Genomic DNA, 19,428 nt, shown 5'->3' on the forward strand with positions numbered 1-19,428 from the left:
TTAAAACCCAGATTCCTGGGCCCCGTCCCAGCACTCTGATTCAGTAGGCCATGTGCAGTGAGGCCCAAGAATTTGCATTTCTAACAAGTTCCCAGGTGATGCGGTTGCCGCTGGATCAGGGACTGGGTTCAAATCCTGGCTCCATTTATCCGCTGTGTGACCTTAAGTAAGTCACTTACCCTCTCTGAGCTTCAGTTTCCTCACCTGTGAAATGGATGTGGTGATTGACCCTCCTCTTCATGGAGGCTGAGGATTCGCTGAGCTCCACAGTGCCTGACTTGTGGTGAGCTGTCCGTATGTGAGATCCACTGTGACGATGCCCCTGGCAGGGCATGTGTCTTGACTGTCCCCTCGCCCTCAGAGTGCGCCCCCACCCCTGTGTCCAAGTGGCCGCACTCCAGACCTGAAGGCTCTACTCAACGTGGTGGACAACGCGCGGAGTTTCATCTACATCGCAGTCATGAACTACCTGCCCACTCTGGAGTTCTCCCACCCTCACAGGTACTGCCGGGCGTGGGGATAGGGAGCCACTGCAGGTGGCCAGGAGACAGGAGAGGGAATCATGGAGACCAGAAAGCTGGTGGGAGCTCCAGGCGAGGGGACAGATGGAAGAGAAGCCACAGGGAGGGACAGTCGCCAGGAGGTGACTGGGAAGAAGGTATCTAGGTACTTGAGACAAGAGAGATTACGGAGGAGACAGGGATGAGGTTTCGGGATGAGGTTTGAGGAAACAGAGAAAAGGATGAGAGGGCTGCGCCCGGTGGCTCACGCCTGTAATCCCAACACTTTGAGGGGCCGAGGTGGGTGGATCACTTGAGGTCAGGAGTTCAAGACCAGCCTGGCTAACATGGTGAAATCCCATCTCTCCTAAAAATACAAAAATTAGCCGGGCATGGTGGCATGTGCTTGTAATCCCAGCTACTTGGGAGGCTGAGGCAGGAGAATTGCTTGAACCTGGGAGGTGGAGGTTGCAGTGAGTTGAGATCGCACCACTGCTCTCTAGCCAGGATGACAGAGCGAGACTCTGTCTCAAAAAAAAACAACAACAAAAAAGAGAATGCTCAGAATGTTGGGGTTGAGGGCAGGAAGCCTGAGGCAGGGGTGCAGGATGTGAGATTTGGGGAGGTAGGAGGCATGCGCTGGAAACAGGATGAGGGGTTGGGGAATGGGGGCTAAAAGTATTTGGGTTTAGAGTAGCAAGCTTGGGGATTTGTGATTCTGGGATAAGAAGGATAACAACCGTACCCACTGCAATGTCCAGGTGGATGATGGCGCTTGTGGGGCTCAAAGAAGGTATTCTAGGGGCAGTAGATAAGACAATGGGTCCAAGGCATGGTGGCTTATGCCTGTAATCCCAACACTTTGGGAGGCCGAGGTGGGAGGACCACTAGGAGTTTGAGACCAGCCTAGGCAACATAATGAGACCTCGTCTCTACAGAAAAATGTGAAGATTAGCCCAGTGCGGTGGCACTCACCTGCAGTCCCAGCTACTCAGGAGACTGAGACAGGAGGATCATTTGAGCCCAGGAGTTGGAGGCTGCACTGAGCTATGATCGTGCCACTGCACTCCAGTCTGGGTGATAGAGCAAGAACCTGTCTCAAAAAGAAAAAAAGAGGATGGACCGGGTGCAGTGACTCACGCCTGTAATCCCAGCACTTTGGGAGGCCAAGGCGAGCAGATCACCTGAGGTCGGGAGTTCGAGACCAGCCTGACAAACATGGAGAAACCTCGTCTCTACTGAAAATACAAAATTAGCTGGGCGTGGTAGCGCATGCCTGTAATCCTAGCTACCCGGGAGGCTGAGGCAGGAGAATCACTTGAACCCGGGAGGCAGAGGTTGCAGTGAGCTGAGATCGTGCCATTGCACTCCAGCCTGGGCAACAAGAGTGAAATTCCATCTCAAAAAAAAAAAGAAAGAAAAAAAGAGGATGACAAGACTGGGTTTTGGAGAGCAGGAATGGGAGCCACAGCCAAAAGAGGAAATATTCCGTAGGATTTATGGAGGCAGGAACAGGGTCTGGGAGCCAGCGATGAGGAAGTCCTCTGAATAGCTAACGCTGGGCCCAGGCTTGGTTCCCCCAAAGCTGAGGGCAGAGCCTGTGGAGACAGCCACCCTCTGCATCCTGCCCCACCTCCTACACACTCGTCCCCAGGTTCTGGCCTGCCATTGACGATGGGCTGCGACGCGCCGCCTATGAGCGTGGCGTCAAGGTGCGCCTGCTCGTCAGCTGCTGGGGACACTCGGAGCCATCCATGCGGGCCTTCCTGCTCTCCCTGGCTGCCCTGCGTGACAACCATACCCACTCCGACATCCAGGTGGTAAGCACCACCCCTCGGCCCCTGTGCGGGGCAGTCCTGGGGACACAGCCCTCATGGGGCTCATCTGTCAACTGACAAGGACAGCCCAGAGTAAGCCCTGTCACGGTGGGGAAACCACGGGTCAGGGCCAGGGTGGTGGGGGCACAGGGAGAGGGGCCAGGGCTGGGATGAGGGGGCACAGGCAGAGGGGCTGGGGCTGGGATGGGGGTACACAGAGAGAGGTGTTGGGACCGGGACTGGGGACGTGGGCAGGTAGAGGGGTCGGGGCTGGGATTTGGGGGCACAGGCAGAGGGGTCAGGGCTGGGATGGGGAGGCACAGGCAGAAGAGTTGGGGCCAGGGTAGGGGGCACAGAGAGAGGTGATAGGGCCAGAGTGGGAGGTACAGGCAGAGGGGTCGGGGCCAGGATGGAGGAGGCCCAGGCAGAAGGGTGAGGGCTGGAGTTGGGGGCACAGGTAGAGGGGTCAGGGCTGGGGTGGCACAGAGAAGGGTTTGGGACCAGGACTGGGGGAGTGGGCAGGTAGAGGGGTCAGGGCTGGGATCGGGGGCACAGGCAGAGGGGTCAGGGCTGGGATCGGGGGGCACAAGCAGAGGGGTCAGGGCTGGGATAGAGGAGGCCCAGGCAGAGGGGTCAGGGCCCGGGGGGTGCACAGGCAGAGGGGTCAGGGCCAGGGTGGGGACACCCAGAGGAAGCCCCTGCCCTAGTGAGAAGGGCCAAGGAAGATGTTTTGGCAATGGGGGCATCTGAGACAAGACCTCAGGAATGAACAGGAGCCATTCTGTAGGGAACAGTGTTTTGCAAATGAGACCACCGGGGCCTCCCTTTCAGCTTTCATTCTCAGAGCGCCCCTCCACCTGGCCCTGTTCTGGCCCCCAGGGATTCTGTGGGAAGCAGTGGAGTCCCACAGATCTGGCTCCATGCCCCGCTCCCTGATCCCGGGGCTCCTCCGACTCCCAGTGCCTCTCACACTCCTTCCCATCCGTCCCTCCCACTCAGAAACTCTTTGTGGTCCCCGCGGATGAGGCCCAGGCTCGAATCCCGTATGCCCGTGTCAACCACAACAAGTACATGGTGACTGAACGCGCCACCTACATCGGTGAGTGTCCTGAGCACCACAGGGCACTGAACAAGAGGGGGTTCAGATACCCGGGGCAGCCCCCTGAGGGCTCCCTTACGCTCCACCCATTCCTCTCTAGGAACCTCCAACTGGTCGGGCAACTACTTCACGGAGACGGCGGGCACCTCGCTGCTGGTGATGCAGAACGGGAGGGGCAGTCTACGGAGCCAGCTGGAGGCCATTTTCCTGAGGGACTGGGACTCCCCTTACAGCCATGACCTTGATGCCTCAGCCGACAGCGTGGGCAATGCCTGCCGCCTGCTCTGAGGCCCGGTCCAGCGGACAGGCCGAGGCCTGCTAGGCCCCCACAGACCCAGATGCTCTGGGTCACGGTCCCTGTCCCCGTGCCCCCGCTTCTGTCTGCCCCATTGTGGCTCCTCAGGCTCTCTCCCCTGCTCTCCCACCTCTACCTCTGCCCCCACCGGTCTGACGCTGTGGCCCCAGGACCCAGCAGAGCTGGGGGAGGGATCAGCCCCCAAAGAAGTGGGGGTGCATGCTGGGCCCGGCCCCCTGGCCCACCCCCACTTTCCAGGGCAAAAAGGGCCCAGGGTGATAAGTAAATAACTTGTCTGTACAGCCTGTGCCTGACTGAGTGGTGTGAGATGGGGTGCAGGGGTAGGGGACAGCTGGCATGGGCCTCAGGTGGGGACATCTTTGTGCTGAGCCCTCGATATGTCACTGGCATGTACTGAGCCCTCAGTGTGTGACTAGCGTGGGTTAGCATGTACTGAGACCTCAGCATGTGCTGGCACGGGTTGGCGTGTGCTGAACCCTTAACATGTAGCGTACATGGGCTGACCTGTGCTGAGCATGCAGTGTGCCACCCTGTGGCCTGGCATGGACTTCACACTCATGTAGCCAGCACGGGGTATGTGCTGTACAGAAGCATGTTCCCAGATTGATCAGCAGGGACCAAACCATTGCTACATCCCAAGGGTGAACAAGCATGGCTGAGCACCGGAGCGTGCACCAAGTGTGAATTTAGGCCTGCCAAGTGGATTTCCACCCAGCATGTCCCAAATGCGGATGAGTGCATGCCAACCCCATAAACATGTAGGAAGGACAGGTCAACAGATAAGGAGACCCCAGCGTCTGGCAAACTTGATTAACACATACTGAACACATGCATGTTCCGAGGGTGGATTCCCAGTGTGCCAAGTACATAGCATATTTAGGACATGGGTTAGTCAACCAAGCACAGCTTTTCCCTCGTAGTGTGACAGCAGCCCAGGCTCCAGCCTAAGCCAGTGGTCAACTGGGCCCAGCATCGCAGAGCGAGTCACTGGGTGCCAGCCTGGAGCCCCCATTCCCCCCAGGGCCAGTCCAAGCCCCAGGCAGTGAGAGCAGGCTTGAAGCAGGACTGCTGAACAGTTCTATATTGAAACAGACAGAGGCAGCAGGGCCGAGGGCGGTCGCAGGGCCAGCGGGGTGCAGCCCCCCCTTCCTGCTGTCCCTCTGGCCAAGGAGCATGGGCCAGACTCCAAAGCTCTGCTGTGTTTAAGAGAAGTGTGCAGGCACGCACCGCACCGCAGACGGGGAATGGGAATTTCCAGATAACTATCTTTCTGTAAGAATAATTTGTGGGTTCGGGAGATGGCTCTGAGGAGCAGTTCAGGTTGGGAGGAGATGCCAGCTCAGCTAGCGCAGCCCTCAGTGATGGGCAGGGGTGGAATCACCATCAGTGGTGCCCGGTGACATGCTGGAGGAAACTGGTGGCCCCCCGGGGCGGACCATGCTGGTGGGAGCGGCGGGGTGGGAGCCCCTGAGCCCGTGGGCCCCTGACGCCCTCCAGGGTCCAGTCTGGCTCACTCAGCCATTCTCCGGGACAGCTGCTGGGGTCGAAGAGCTCAGGGTCTGGCCTCTGTGGGGGAAGAGGAGAGGGGCATCAGCCAAGCAGTGTTAGTGTGTTAGTGTCTGCTGAGCCTCTGTCAGCTCCGCCTGATGAGGGTGAGCACGTGCTAGGGTCTTACCAGTGCTAGGCCTTTATCGCCTCTTTGCAGTGATGCGATGACAGCTCACTGCAGCCTCGACCTCCCTGGCTCAAGTGATCCTCCCACCTCAGCCTCCTGAGTAGCTGGGACTACAGATGCATGCCACCAAAACCAGCTAATATTTCTAATTCTTTGGTACAGACGGGATCTCACTATGTTGCCCAGGCTCTTTATCACTTCTTATAAGTAGATTACTGTGCCCTGAGTTTTTGTCACAGCCTGGAAATAGCTGAGTATGTGCTGAGCCTTACCATATCTTGGCGGTATTAGGTGTGTACTGAGCCTCTCACACCCTAATCATATCCTGAACATGGGTAAGTGTGTGCTGAGCCTCCTCACACCCCAATCGTAACCTGAGCATGGGTGTGTGCTGAGCCTCTTCACACCCTAATCATATCCTGCATGAGCCTCCTCACATCCTAATCTTATCCTAAGGTGGGTGAGTGTGTGCTGAGCCTCCTCACACCCTAATCGTATCCTAAATGCACCCAGCTCACCTCAGCCTCCATGGTCATGTTGTCAATGTTGGGCCCATCCCCATCTCGCTGCAGGATGGCCGGTGGCTCAGCAGAGGCCCCGAGATGCTCTCCTTCCTCCCAGCTGCTGCCCCGGCAGGGCCTGTCATCCTCAGGCGAGACCTGGCTCAGCCGGATGAGGTTGCTGAAGTTGGAGTCGGATTTGGAACCCGCAGGTGGCTTGCGGGCCTTGTGGCGGCCTGCCAGGCGGCTGCTATAGAAGGCCAGGATGGGCTCGGGGCCTGAGTCGGGCATGTGGCGGCCAGTGATGGCTGCCTTGAGGGGGGCCATCATGTCGGAGACCACATCGGTGCAGGTCTCACCCCACAGCCCATGCCCAGCCTCCTGCAGACTCAGGTCGTCCAGCTGGTCGATGGCTCTTTGCATACCTGGTGCCTTCTCCTCTCGGAAGAAGGGGCTGCTGCTGGCCACACTGCCCATGCCCGCAGCCTCCTTCTCCTCAGCCAGACGGTAGTAGGGGGTCCCATCTTCTGCAGCCACGACAGGCGCGGGGGGCTTGCCCTCCACCTGCAGCGAGAGGCGGTAGCTGCGCAGCGAGAGCTGGTAGTAGTGGGTGGTCTCGTGGGCATTGCGCAGCTGCTGCATGGACACGAAGGGGTGGCGCAGGGCAGCACTGGGGCTGATGCGTTCATGTGATTCCCAGGTCAGCATGCGTTTGATCAGCTCCACCATGCTCTTGAGGTCGGCGTGCTCTGCCAGTGCCTCCCGGTCGGGGAAGGTCAGCCGACTAGCCACACTGCCACCATTCACTGTCTCGATCTGGTCCAAGGACTTAAGCATATACTTGCGGCGCTCCAGTGGGCGCACCTGGCGGGGCATGGAGAAGGGAGCAAGGTTGACCCTTGTGCAGGGCTAGGGCCCTGAGCACTCCTGCTGTGGCACCCACATGTAGCCCCAACTTCCAGGTCTGCCCATGATCTGTCTTGGAGCTCTCTGGCTGCTAGGAGGGCCACCCTGGATCCATCACACCCAAGCCCCTCTAATCTAACCCAAAGCTTTCACTGGTCCAAGTTCCACCCCTTGCCCCAGACCTCCAGTCCACCCCAGCACCATGGGTGCAGCCCCTACCAGCAGCTAGCAGAGGGGCTGCCCGGAATCTCTAGTCCTCCCTGGAATCAAATCCAGGTCCCTCTTACTGCCACAGCTCCACGCTTGATCCCAGGCCTCCTGGTGGTGGAACCCAGACCCTTCTTGCTACACTAGTTTATGGAACTAGTTCCCTGCTATGGAACTGCCATCAACTTTTAGTCTCACCTGTGGTCCCATCCAGACCCTTCTTGCTGTGAAATCAGGACTTGTGACCTCAAACTCCTAGTCCCAGGCTCTTGCTGCACAGATTGGAGGGGCAAAGCCGTAGAGGTAGCAGACTGGCTGCTGCCCCAAACCTCTAGACTCACCTGAGGTCTCACTCAGAAATTTTTTTTTTTTTTTTTTTTTTTTTTTTTGAGACAGATTTTCACTCTTGTCATCCAGGCTGGAGTGCAATGGCACAATCTCGGCTCACTGCAACCTCTGCCTCCCAACTTCAAGCGATTCTCCTGCCTCAGCCTCCCAAGCAGCTGGAATTACAGGTGTCCACCACGATGCCCAGCTAATTTTTGTATTTTTAGTAGAGACAGAGTTTCACCATGTTGGCCAGGCTGGTCTCAGACTCCTAACCTCAGGTGATCCACCCGCCTTGGCCTCCCAAAATGCTGGGATTATTATAGGTGTGAGCCACTGCGCCTGGCCTCAGATCCTTTTTTTTTAAACAGGATCTTGCTCTGTCACCCAGACTGGAGTGTAGTGGTGCAATCACAGCTCACTGCAACCACCAACTCCCGGGTTCAAGTGATCTTCCCACCTCAGCCTCCCAAGTAGCTTGGAACTACAGGTGTGTGCCACCATGCCTGGCTAAATTAAAAAAATTTTTTTTCTAGAGACGCAGTCTTGCTATGTCACCCAGAATGGCTTCAAGCGATCCTCCTGCCTTGGCCCCACCAAAGTGCTCAGACTGCAGGTATAAGCCATTGCACCTGGCCTCTTTTGCAATTCTCACAGCCAGTCTCAGTCCTCATTTTTTCTCCGTGGTCTCATCCCTCTTGCCACACAAGTTGCTGACCCCAGAGCTGAAGATGGCAGAGAAGCCGCCCCAATCTTCCTGTCACACTTGTAGTATGACCCAGATCCCTCTTGCTAGAGCAGCCTTCACATCTGACTTCCAAACATCCAATTCTCCCTGCAGTGTCTCCCCCAGATCTATCTTGCTGCAGCAGCTGAGTCCCACATTTGATCTCACCCAGCTCTTTCTAGCTGTGAAAATGCCCTAGGCTGACCCCCAAGCTCCAGTTCTCACTGAGATTCAGCCCAGAAATAATTTTTTTCAAATATTAAAAAAATATTTTTTTGGCTGGGCGCAGTGGCTCATGCCTGTAATCCCACCGCTTTGGGAGGCCGAGGCGGGTGGATCATGAGGTCAGGTATTTGAGACCAGCCTGGCCAACATGGTAAAACCCCATCTCTACTAAAAATACAAAAAATTAGCCAGGTGTGATGGCGAGTGCCTGTAGTCCCAGCTACTCGGGAAGCTCAGGCTGAAGAATCCCTTAAACCCGGGAGGCAGAGGTTGCAGTTAGCCAAGACTACGCCACTGCACTCCAGCCTGGGCAACAGATCGAGACTCCCTCTCAAAAAAAGAAAAAAAAAAAAAAGAAGAAAAAATTTCTTTTATTTTGTTTTTTATTCTTTTCACTCCATTCTTCTGGTCTGATAGATTTTTCTTTTATTTTTCTTTTTGAAACAGGGTCTTGCTCTATCACCCAGGCTCAAGTGCAGTGGCATGACCACAGCTCACTGTAGCCTGGATCTCCCAGGCTCAAGGAATTCTGCCTCAGCCTCCCATGTATCTGGGACAATATGCCCATACCACCACGCCCAGCTAATTTTTTTTTTCCACGTTTTATAAAGAGGAGGCCTCACTATGTTCCCTAGGCTAGTCTCAAACCCCTGGGCTCAAGGGATCCTCCCACCACAGCCTCCCAAAGTGCTAGAATTACAGGTGTGAGCCACATCGCCCATCCTAGATTTTTTTTCATGTAACAGCCCCCACACTGACTGCCCTCACCCAACTTCTCCCTTACCTTCGTCTCGGCCAGGTAGTCAGCCGAGGACTTGAGCTGCCAGGGGTTGGCGGCGTCAGGGTGGGGGTTGCGCTTAAAGAAGTGGTGGGCCTTGCGGGCGGCGTGCAGCAGGTGCGGCTTGGGGAGGCCCTGGGTTTCGCAGATGTAGCGCACCTGGTCGTACTCGTTATTGCCGGGGTAGAGGGGCCAGCCCAGGTGCAGCTCAGCCATGACACAGCCCAGGGACCACACGTCCACCTTCTCGCAGAAGGGCAGCCCCAGCAGGATCTCGGGGGCCCGGTAGAAGCGCGACTGGATGTATGGCTCCTTCACGTAGCGCACCTCGCTGAAAATGCTGGCAGAGCCGAAGTCAATCACCTGTCGGGTGGAGAAGAGGGCGAGTGGGCAGGTCAAGTGCAGGGACAGCCCAGCCGGGCCACCCCCGGCATCTCTCACCTGGCATATTCCTGCATCTGCTATTTGACTCTGGCCGTCTCTGGGTCTGTGACTCTTTAGCCGCTTTGTTGGTTTTTGTTTGTTTGAGACAGAGTCTGGCTCTTGTTGCCCAGTCTGGAGCGCAATGGCACTATCTCAGCACACTGCAACCTCCACTTCCCCGGTTCAAGCGATTCTCATGCCTCAGTCTCCTGAGTAGCTGGGATTACAGGCGCCCGCCCCCACGCCTGGCTAATTTTTTGTATTTTTAGTAGAGTTGGGATTTCACTATGTTGGCGAGGCTGGTCTCGAACTCCCGACCTCAGGTGACCCACACGCCTCGAACTCCCAAAGTGCTGGGACTACAGGCGTGAGCCACTGCGCCCAGCCTTTGTTGTTGTTTTTTGTTTGTTTGTTTGTTTGTTTGTTTGTTTTTTGAGACCAAGTGCCACTCTGTTGCCCAGGTTGGAGTATAGTGGCACAATGTAGGCTCACTGCAACCTCTACCTCCTGGGTTCAAGTGATTCTCCTGCCTCAGCCTCCCAGTAGCTGGGTCTACAGGTGCACACCACCATGCCCTGCTAATTTTTGTATTTTTAGTAGAGACGGGGTTTCACCATGTTGGCCAGACTGGTCTCGAACTCCTGACCTCAGATGATCCACCCGCCTCAGCCTCCCTAGCTGGAATTACAGGCATGAGCCACCTCACTCAGCTGTGGTCATAGTTCTTAAGTCGCTATCTCTGTCTCTTCCAGTCTTTGTGTCTGGTTCAAGTGACTGACTCTGTCTCTGTTTCTCTCCACTAGAACTATGCATAGGAGGATTAGGACCCTACTCTTCCTCTTGTACCCCACACCTTGTCCATCAGCCAACAGATCTAGAATCTGCTCGCTCTGCATGCCATCCACAGCCCCCACCCTGGTCCTATCCCACATCCTCTCCAACCTAGACTGACACAGGGGCCTCCTTGCTGGTCTCCCTGCTCCTCTCCTCTGCCCCCTAGTCTGTCTCTCACAAACATCCAGGGGGATCCTGTGGTCGCCTGGGATAGATTGGGTCCTCCCCTGCTCACAGTCACATCCTGTGACAAAAGCCAAGGTCCTCACCGTGGCCCACAGGTCTCCAACGTCTGCTCTGTCACCTCTCTGCCACATCTCCCACTCTCCCCGTCACTCACCCTCCTCCAGCCACAAGGGCCTCCTCACTATTCCTTGAATAAATCAGACATTCCCAGCTCAGGGTTTTGCACTGGCTGTTCCTTCTGTCTGAAATGCTCTTCCCTGCATGAGCACAGGGCTCCCTGCCTCACCTCCTTCAGGTCTTTACTCAAATGTCACGTTTCTATCAAAAACAGAAAGGGAGGATAAAAAAAAATGATCACCTTCTCAGTGAGGCTTCCCCTAATCATTCTGTTAAAGCATCAGCCCCCACCCTTCCTATCCCTCTGCCAGGCCCCTGTTTTTCCTTTTATCTTTTTTTTTTTTTTTTTTTTTTTTTTGAGATGAAGATTTTTGAGACAGAGTTTTGCTCATCGCCCAGGCTGGAATGCAATGGTGCAATCTTGGCTCACCGCAACCTCCGCCTCCCAGGTTCAAGTGATTCTCCTGCCTCAGCCTCCCAAGTAGCTGGGATTACATGCGCTTGCCACCACGCTCAGCTAATTTTTACATTTTTAGTAGACACGGGGTTTCGCCATGATGGCCAGGTTGGTCTCAAACTCCTGACCGCAGGTGATCCACTCGCCTCGGCCTCCCAAAGTGCTGGGATTACAGTCGTGAGCCACCGCACCCAGCCCCACCATCGCTCTTAATGCCATTTCACACACTATATCTTTTAATTTTTTATTTTAATTTAATTTTATTTTATTTTATTTATTTTATTTTTTTTTTTTTTGAGACGGAGTCTCGCTCTGTCGCCCAGGCTGGAGTGCAGTGGCCGGATCTCAGCTCACTGCAAGCTCCGCCTCCCGGGTTCGGGCCATTCTCCTGCCTCAGCCTCCCGAGTAGCTGGGACTACAGGCGCCCGCCACCTCGCCCGGCTAGTTTTTTGTATTTTTTAGTAGAGACGGGGTTTCACCGTGTTAGCCAGGATGGTCTCGATCTTCTGACCTAGTGATCCACCCGTCTCGGCCTCCCAAAGTACTGGGATTACAGGCTTGAGCCACCGCGCCCGGCCTTAATTTTATTTTTAATTATTTATTTTTTGTGATGGAGTCTCGCTCTGTCGGCCAGGCTGGAGAGCAGTGGTGTGATCTTGGCTCACTGCAACCTCCACCTACTGGGTTCAAGCGATTCTCCTGCCTCAGGCTCCGAGTCACTGGAATTACAAGCACTAATCTTTTGCATTTTTGGTAGAGATGGGCGGGGTTTCACCATGTTAGCCAGGCTGGTCTCAAACTCCTGACTCAGGTGATCTGCCTGCCTCGGCCTCCCAGAGTGTTGGGATTACAGGCGTGAGACACTGCACCCAGCCCTTTTTTTTCTTTTTAGAGACAGGGTCTTGCTTTATCACCCAGGCTGGAGTGCAGTGACTCCATCATAGCTCACTGCTGCTGCGAACTCCAGGGCTCGTGAGATCCTCCCACCTCAGACTCCTGAGTAGCTGGGACCGCAGGCACACACCACCATACCCAGCTAATTTTTTAACTTTTTGTAGAGATAGAGATGGGTCTCACTATGTTGCCCAGGATGGTCTTAAGCTCCTGGGCTCAAGTGATCCTCCTGCCTCAGCCTCCCAACATGCTGGGATTATAGGCATGAGGCCCCGCACCTGGCCCTAGTCTACTTCCTTATCAAGTTCAGCATTTCTCTCCCCAGCTAGGATGTCAGTCCCACGAGGGCAAAGATTATATCCACTTTGTTCAATACCGTATCCCTAGATGCCTAGAACAGTACCTGGCACACAGCAGGGGCTCAGTAAATAATGAGTGAATGAATGAATGAATGAATGGGCTTTGTAATCCTTCATTCTATTTCCATCTCTTGTTTGTATCTCTCTGTCTCTCTTCTGAGACAGTGGCTCACCCTGTCACCCAGGCTGAAGTACAGTCGCGCGATCTCGGCTCAAGGCAACCTCCACCTTCCAGGTTCAAGCGATTCTCCTGCCTCAGCCTCCCAAGTGGCTGGGACTACAGGCACATGCCACCATGCCCGGCTAATTTTTGTATTTTCAGTAGAGATGGGTTTTCACCATGTTACCCAGGCTGGTCTTGAACTCCTAGGCTCCAGCAATCCTCCCACCTCGGCCTCCCAAAGTCCTGAGATTCCAGGCATGAGCCACTGTGCCTGGCCATTTGTACCTCTCTTGTTCTTTCTTTGCATCTACCTCTCCATCACTTGCCTGTCTCTTGTCTCTCAGTGTCTCTCTCTCTTTCCATCTCTGTCTCTGTGTCGTCCACTAGGAAGACACCTCCCTGAAGTCCAGGTCCTCTTCTGTCTTCCTCATCAGGCACCGTTCACACCTGTCACAGGCCTTTGGCACATGACAGGTGCTTTGACCAACAGCTGCAGAACCAACACCGCGAATCGCCCAAAGCCTTTGTATCTCCCCATGCCTCTGGTGGAGCTGTCTGCCATTTTCACTCTGAATCTCTGTGACTCTCTCTTGGCCTAAGTTTCTTTTTCTTTTTCAGATGGTTTCACTCTTTTGTCCAAGCTGGAGTGCAGTGGCGTGATCTCGGCTCACTGCAACCTCCACCCCAACCCGGGTTCAAGCGATTGTCCTGCATCAGCCTCCCAAGTAGCTGGGATTACAGGTGCACCCCACCACACCTGGCTAATTTTTGTATTTTTAGTAGAGACGGGATTTCACCATGTTGGACAGGCTAATCTTGAACTTCTGACCTCAGTTGATCCACCCGCCCTAGCCTCCCAAAGTGCTGGGATTACAGGCTCAGGCCACCACACCTGGCCGGCCTCAGTTTCCTTCTCTGAGTTTTTCTGCCTTTCATTCAGCCATTTCTCTTTTTTTTTTTTTTTTTTTTTTTTGGTGAGACAGAGTTGAGCTCTGTAGCCCAGGCTGGAGTGCAGTGGCGTGATCTCAGCTCACTGCAAAACCTCTGCCTCCCATGTTCAAGTGAGTCTCCTGCCTCTGCCCCCCAATTAACTGGGATTCCAGGGTATGTGCCACCATGCCTGGCTAATTTTCTTTTTTTTTTTTTTCTGAGACAGAGGGACTTCCTCTGTCGCCCAGGCTGGAGTGCAGTGGCGTATCCTCGGCTCACTGCAACCTCCGCCTCCCAGGTTCAAGTGATTCTCCTGCCTCAGCCTCTGGAGTAGTTGGGACTACAGGCACCCGCCGCCACGCCCGGCTAATTTTTATACTTTTAGCAGAGACGAGGTTTCACCATATTGGTCAGGCTGGTCTTGAACTCCTGACCTCAGGTGATCCACCCGCCCCGGCCTCCCACAAGTGTTGGGATTACAGGCATGAGCCACCGCCCAGCCATCTCTCACCTTTTACTTGCAGAAAGCAGTATCATGAAATGGTTATTAATTGCAGTTCTGATCCCAGAGTGCCAGGGTGTCAGTACCCAAGAGGCTAAGTGACCGTGGGTACTTAATCCATATTTATGGAATTCATTCATTCATTCATTCATTCATTCATTCATTCCACAGAGACAGTGGGGGTGATAATGCTGGTCAGGTGCTGTGGATCTGTCCTTTCTGTCCCCTGCTGTGTTTGTAGAAGTCCCTGCTTCCCTGGGTCTCTGTCCTTCCACCTCTTGGGGCAGAATAATCCACCTTTTTCTGTCTCTGTGTCTCTGTATCTCTGGCAAGCATTCATTTAGCACTGGCTCCATGACTGCAGTGCTGGGAGATGTCAGGGAGACAGTGATGACTAAGTCAGCCCCAGCCTTGCCCTCAGGGTGCCCCTGGTTCAGACCCATCCAGACAGTATCAAACTCAAAAGCAGACAGAGGACTGGGCGTGGTGGCGCACACTTGTAATTCTAGCACTTTGGGAGGCCAAGGTGGGCAGATTGCTTGAGCTCAGGACTTTGAGACCAGCCTGGGCAACATGATGAAATCCCATTTCTACCAAAAAATACAAAAGTTGGCCAGGCGCGGTGGTCACGCCTGTAATCCCAGCACTTTGGGAGGCTGAGGTGGGTGGATCACCTGAGGTCAGGAGTTCGAGACCAGCCTGACCAACATGGTAAAACCCCGTCTCTACTAAAAATACAAAAATTAGCCAGGTGTGGTGGCAGATGCCTGTAATCCCAGCTACTCGGGAGGCTGAGGCAGGAGAATTGCTTGAATGTGGGAGGCGGAGGTTGCAGTGAGCTGAGATTGTGCCACTGCACTCCCCCCTGGGTAACAAGAGTGGAACTCCGCCTCAAAAAAAAAAAAAAATGTTAGCTGGGTATGGGTGGCGGGCACCTGTAATCCCAGCTACTCAGGAGGCTGAGGCAGGAGAATCACTTGAACCTGGGAGGCAGAGGCAGTGGGCCAAGATCATGCCATTGCACTCTAGCCTGGGTGACAAGAGCAAGAGCAAGACTCCATCTCAAAAAAGAAAAAAAAAACAAACAAAAATTAGCTAGGCATGGTGGTGCATGCCTGTAGTCCCAGCTCCTCGGGAGGCTGGGGCAGGAGGATCACTTGAGCCCAGGAGGCGGAGGTTGCAGTGAGCCGAGAAGGTGCCATGGCACTGCAGCCTGGGCGAAAGAGCCAGACCCTGTCTCAAAAAAAAAAAAAAAAAAAAGCGGACAGAGGAGTCAGCACCAGGGGCCTGTGACAGTACGGAGGAGATGCCTGTGTGTGTCCAGCACAAGGCCAGACCCAAAGCAGGCATTCAGTAAATGTTTATTCATCGACAAACTGACCATGATGAGTAATACACATGCTTCCAGTTGCTCGACCAACAGGCTTTTGTCCCCCTCTACTCCTCTCTCGCTGTCACCCTTCATGTAAGATCTATCAACAAATCCTCTTGTCTCTAGCTCCAAAATCTACCCAGAATCCACCCAAGTCTCCTGCTCCCACTGCCCTGACTCTGGTCCCAATCACCACGTCTCCCACCTGGACTAGCACAGTCACCCCTCTGCCTTCCTGCTCCTGCCCAACCCACCCCTGTCTGCTCCCCTTATGCAGCCAGAGAAACAAGGCTTAGGCTTGTTTCTCTGAGTCAGACCGAGTCCTCCTCTGCTTAGATTCCTCCTGTGGCTCCATCTTCCTCGGAATAAAACCAAAGTCCACCAACAAGGCCCTGCATGCCTGGCCCCATCACCTCCTTGGACTCATTTTTTCCCTCTTCACCTCATTCATTCTGCTTCAGCCACACAGGCCTCCCCGGTGTTCTTCAAATGCATACAATTGGCACACTCCTTGATATGGTTTGGCTCTGTGTCCCTGCCCAAACCTCATCTCTAAATGTCACCGAAGGAACCTGGTGGGAGGTGATTGGGTCCTGAAGGCAGTTTCCCCTATGCTGTTCTCATGATAGTGAGTTCTCATGAGATCTGATGGTTTAAAAGTGGCAGCTTCTCCTGCACGCTCTCTCTCCTGCCACCATGTAAGACATGCCTTGCTTCCCCTTCACCTTCCACCATGATTGTAAGTTTCCTGAGTCCTCTCTAGCCATGAGGAACTGTGAGTCAATTAAACCTTTTCTTTATTTATAAATTACCCAATCTCAGGTAGTTTGTTTGTTTGTTGGTTGGTTTGCTTTTGAGATGGAGTCTCACTCTGTTGCCCAGGCTAGAGGGCAGTGGCACCATCTTGACTCACTGCAACCTCCACCTCTGTGTTCAAGTGATTCTCCTGTCTCAGCCTCCCGAGTAGCTGGGACTACAGACGTGTGCCACCATGCCCAACTAATTTTTGTATTGTTAGTAAAGATGGGGTTTCACCATGTTAGCCAGGCTGGTCTCGAACCCCTGACCTCAAGTGATCCACCCACCTTGGCCTCCCAAAGTGCTGGAATTATAGGTGTGAGCCACTGTGCCCAGCCTACAGGTAGTTCTTTATAGTAGCATGAGAACAGACTCCTACCTCAGGGCCTTTGCACTGGCTGTTCCCTCTGCCTGGATGCTCTCTCTCCAGATGGCTACACAGCTTTCTCCCTCCTTCAGGATTTCCCTCAAAGTTACCTTCTCGGTGAGGCCTAGCTGACCACCATGTCTAAAAGCTCACTCAGCACCACCCATCTCTATGAACACCCAGCATCCACTTCCTCCCTGCTTCTCACTTACTTATCATATTTCACTCATTTATCTTGGTGACCCTCTCTTTCTCCCACTAGAATGTCAGCCCCACAAGGACAGGACCAGGCCAGAGAAGCTGAGCTGAGAATGGAGCAGGACAGGGAGACCTCAGGGCCTGGAAGGGAACAGGGGAGACCTCAGGTCTGGGACAGAGAAGACATCAGAATTGGGACAAGAAGATGGGGAGGATTTGGGGGCCAGGAGCAAGGCAGAGCAGAGCCGTTATGGACAGGGCCTTGGGAAGACCTCAGGCCCCAGAGGTAGACAAGAGAAATCTTAGTGTCTGAAGAGACTGGGCACAGTGCCTCCTGCCTGTAATCTCAGTGCTTTGGGAAGCTGAGGCAGGAGGATTGCTTGAGCCCAGGAGTTCAAGACCAGCCTGGACAACATAGCAAGGCCTCGTTTCTACAAAAAAAAAAAAAAAAAAAAAATTTAATTTGCCAGGCACAGTGGTGTGTGCTTATAGTCCCAGCTAATTGGAAGGCTGAAGTGGGAGGATCGCTTGAGCTCAGGAGTTTAAGGCTGCAGTGAGCTATGATTGTACCACTGCACTCCAGCCTGGGCAACAGAGCAAGACCTTGTCTCTGAAACTAAATAAATAAATACCTTAAATTTTTAAAAAGTAGGCTGGGCACAGTGGCTCACGCCTGTAATCCCAGCACTTTTGGAGGCCGAGGTGGGTGGATCATTTGAGGTCAGGAGTTCGAGACCAGCCTGGCCAGCATGGTGAAACCCCATCTCCAATAAGTACAAAAAAAATTAGCTGGGCAGCATGGTGGCGCATCCCTGTAATCCCAGTTACTCGGGAGGCTGAGGCAGGAGAATCACTTGAACCCATTTGAACCCAGGAGGCAGAGGTTGCAGTGAGCTGAGATTGTGCCACTGCACTCAAGCCTGGGCAACAGAATGAAAGTCCGTCACACACACACACACACACACACACACACACACCCCATCCAGGGCTGGAAGAAGCTGAGAAAAAGACAAGGAACTAGGGACACAGCCACCCTAGACGGCCCCTACTCACCTTGACCCTGAAGGGGCAGCGGGTCTGGTCCACCAGCATGATATTCTCAGGCTTGAGATCAGCGTGGATGATTGCCAGCTCCTTGAGCCGGGCCAGGGCTCTGAGCACCTGCAGGGTGACTGTACGGATGTGGCGGGCAGGGAGGGGCGCGAAGTTGTTTTCCTTCTGGAACTCAAAAAGGTTTTGCTCCAGCAGCTCGAAGACCAGGTAGAACTTGAGGGCGTCGTGGAAGAACTCGAGGAAGCGGATGACGTGGGCCTCCTCAGGGTCCAGGCCTCGCATGCAGTGCAGCAGCTTCAGCTCATTCTTGATGATGCGGTTGCGGTAGGCGTCGTTCTTGAGGATCTTGATGGCCACCATCTCACCCGTGCTCCGCCGCCAGCCCTTGGCTACCTCCCCGAAGGTCCCCTTGCCCAAGACCTCGATGATGTCGTAGCAGTCGGTCTCTGACTGGATGGTAGCCATGGTGCCCCCGCTGCCAGACACCGCCCTGCCCAGGCCCCTGCGCCACTGGCTCTGCCGCCCAGGCCTCCCGCCTGGCCGCCGACACAGCAGGCCCCCCAGTGGGGGAAAGAGAACCGCACTCGTGCCTCCTCCTACGAGGTTGGCCCCTGCTTCCTTGGCACCCCCAAATCCCCAGGCCACACTGTCAGTCTGCCAGGGGCTGCGCCCCTCCCCAAAAGCCCTCCTGGCTTGGGATGAGGGGCCCCAGGCCCCACTGAATGGGTTCCAGCGCTGTTGAGTGGCTCTGGTTCTGTTGTTGGAGACCTGAGCCCTAGCTGGAGTGGGGGTGGGGTGCCAGGCTGGGCCCCCCCTCCCCCGCCCAGTCGTGGAACCTTGCAAAGACCAAACAGGTGAAGTGTTGACAGAGGGGAGTCTAATCGTGGGCCTTGGTCATACAGGAATGGGTATAAGGCAGGAGTGAGGAAAGGTGGGCTTCTTGAGCTTGGGAGATGTGATGTGTGGGTGTCTGTGTTCAGAAAACTCCTGTCCCAGCCTGTGACTGCTGTGGCATGAGGGATAAAAGGCCCTGAATGCCAGGCTAAGGAGTTTGGACTCTGTTCTGAGGGCACTGGGGAGCCACAGAAGGGCTTTGAGCAGGGGAGGACAGGGTCAGATATGAGTGTCAGAAAGTTACTGTATGAAAAAGGATAGGTTGGAGCGGGTAACAGTGGAAGCCCCAAGCCAGGGAAAGAGTCCAGGACAGGGCACAGATGGGAGAGGTTAGGGAGGGCAGGGCGAGGCCAGTGAATGAGACACTCCCAAGGCCAGAAGGAGCAGCCGTGAGACTGACAGGTTGGGGGAAAGGCGGGAGCTGTCTAAGACCAGGCCCAAGGCTCTGACATGCAGAGGCAGTCCCTGAGAAATGGACATGGATAAGGAGCAGCTTGGGGGAGATGTTGAGGCCAAATTAGAAAATGTATTTATTTTTGGCTGGGTGCGGTGGGTCACACCTGTAATCCCAGCACTTTGGGAGGCTGAGGAGGGCGGATCATGAGGTCAGGAGATCGAGACCATCCTGGCTAACATGGTGAAACCCTGTCTGTACTAAAAATACTAAAAATTAGCCGGGCATAGTGGTGGGTGCCTGTAGTCCCAGCTACTCGGGAGGCTGAGGCAGAAGAACAGCTTGAACCCAGGAGGTGGAGATTGCAGTGAGCCGAGATCGCACCACTGCACTCCAGCCTGGGTGACAGA

At 54.6% G+C, this 19,428-nt stretch overlaps 2 protein-coding genes across 52 annotated transcripts in view; one reads left to right on the plus strand and one right to left on the minus strand.

Annotated features, from left to right (window-relative positions):
• The window catches only part of PLD3 (phospholipase D family member 3), a 30,960-nt gene extending 26,947 nt beyond the window's left edge, over positions 1 to 4,013 (plus strand). For 46 of the 51 annotated variants that reach the window (XM_077976139.1, XM_077976134.1, XM_077976116.1 and 43 more), the window contains 4 exons: positions 362 to 501; positions 2,155 to 2,320; positions 3,317 to 3,416; positions 3,517 to 4,011. In XM_077976139.1, the coding sequence (XP_077832265.1) occupies positions 362 to 501; positions 2,155 to 2,320; positions 3,317 to 3,416; positions 3,517 to 3,704 (594 nt within the window). In that variant the 3' untranslated portion in view covers positions 3,705 to 4,011. 51 annotated transcript variants of the gene reach the window in all.
• Positions 4,014 to 4,512: 499 nt separating this feature from the next.
• On the minus strand, positions 4,513 to 18,474 carry HIPK4 (homeodomain interacting protein kinase 4). Its single transcript, XM_015123973.3, has 4 exons — positions 17,731 to 18,474; positions 9,084 to 9,440; positions 5,926 to 6,771; positions 4,513 to 5,298 (listed from the first exon to the last, which is right to left on the minus strand). Exons 1-4 carry the CDS (start codon positions 18,193 to 18,195, stop codon positions 5,116 to 5,118), a joined length of 1,851 nt encoding a protein of 616 aa, XP_014979459.3. The 5' UTR covers positions 18,196 to 18,474; the 3' UTR covers positions 4,513 to 5,115.
• Between the last annotated feature and the right edge of the window lie 954 nt (positions 18,475 to 19,428).

This window comes from Macaca mulatta, chromosome 19 (assembly GCF_049350105.2).
Source record: "Macaca mulatta isolate MMU2019108-1 chromosome 19, T2T-MMU8v2.0, whole genome shotgun sequence".
Taxonomy (NCBI): Eukaryota; Metazoa; Chordata; class Mammalia; order Primates; family Cercopithecidae; genus Macaca; species Macaca mulatta.

Excerpts from the sequence above, each read along its gene's own strand:
- HIPK4 (XM_015123973.3), bottom strand. The coding sequence starts at position 18,195 with ATGGCTACCATCCAGTCAGAGACCGACTGCTACGACATCATCGAGGTC. Across the intron at positions 9,441-17,730 it reads GCTGCCCCTTCAGGGTCAAG|GTGATTGACTTCGGCTCTGC; the intron begins GTGAGTAGGGGC and ends TCCACCCGACAG. Across the intron at positions 6,772-9,083 it reads ACTACCTGGCCGAGACGAAG|GTGCGCCCACTGGAGCGCCG; the intron begins GTAAGGGAGAAG and ends ATGCCCCGCCAG.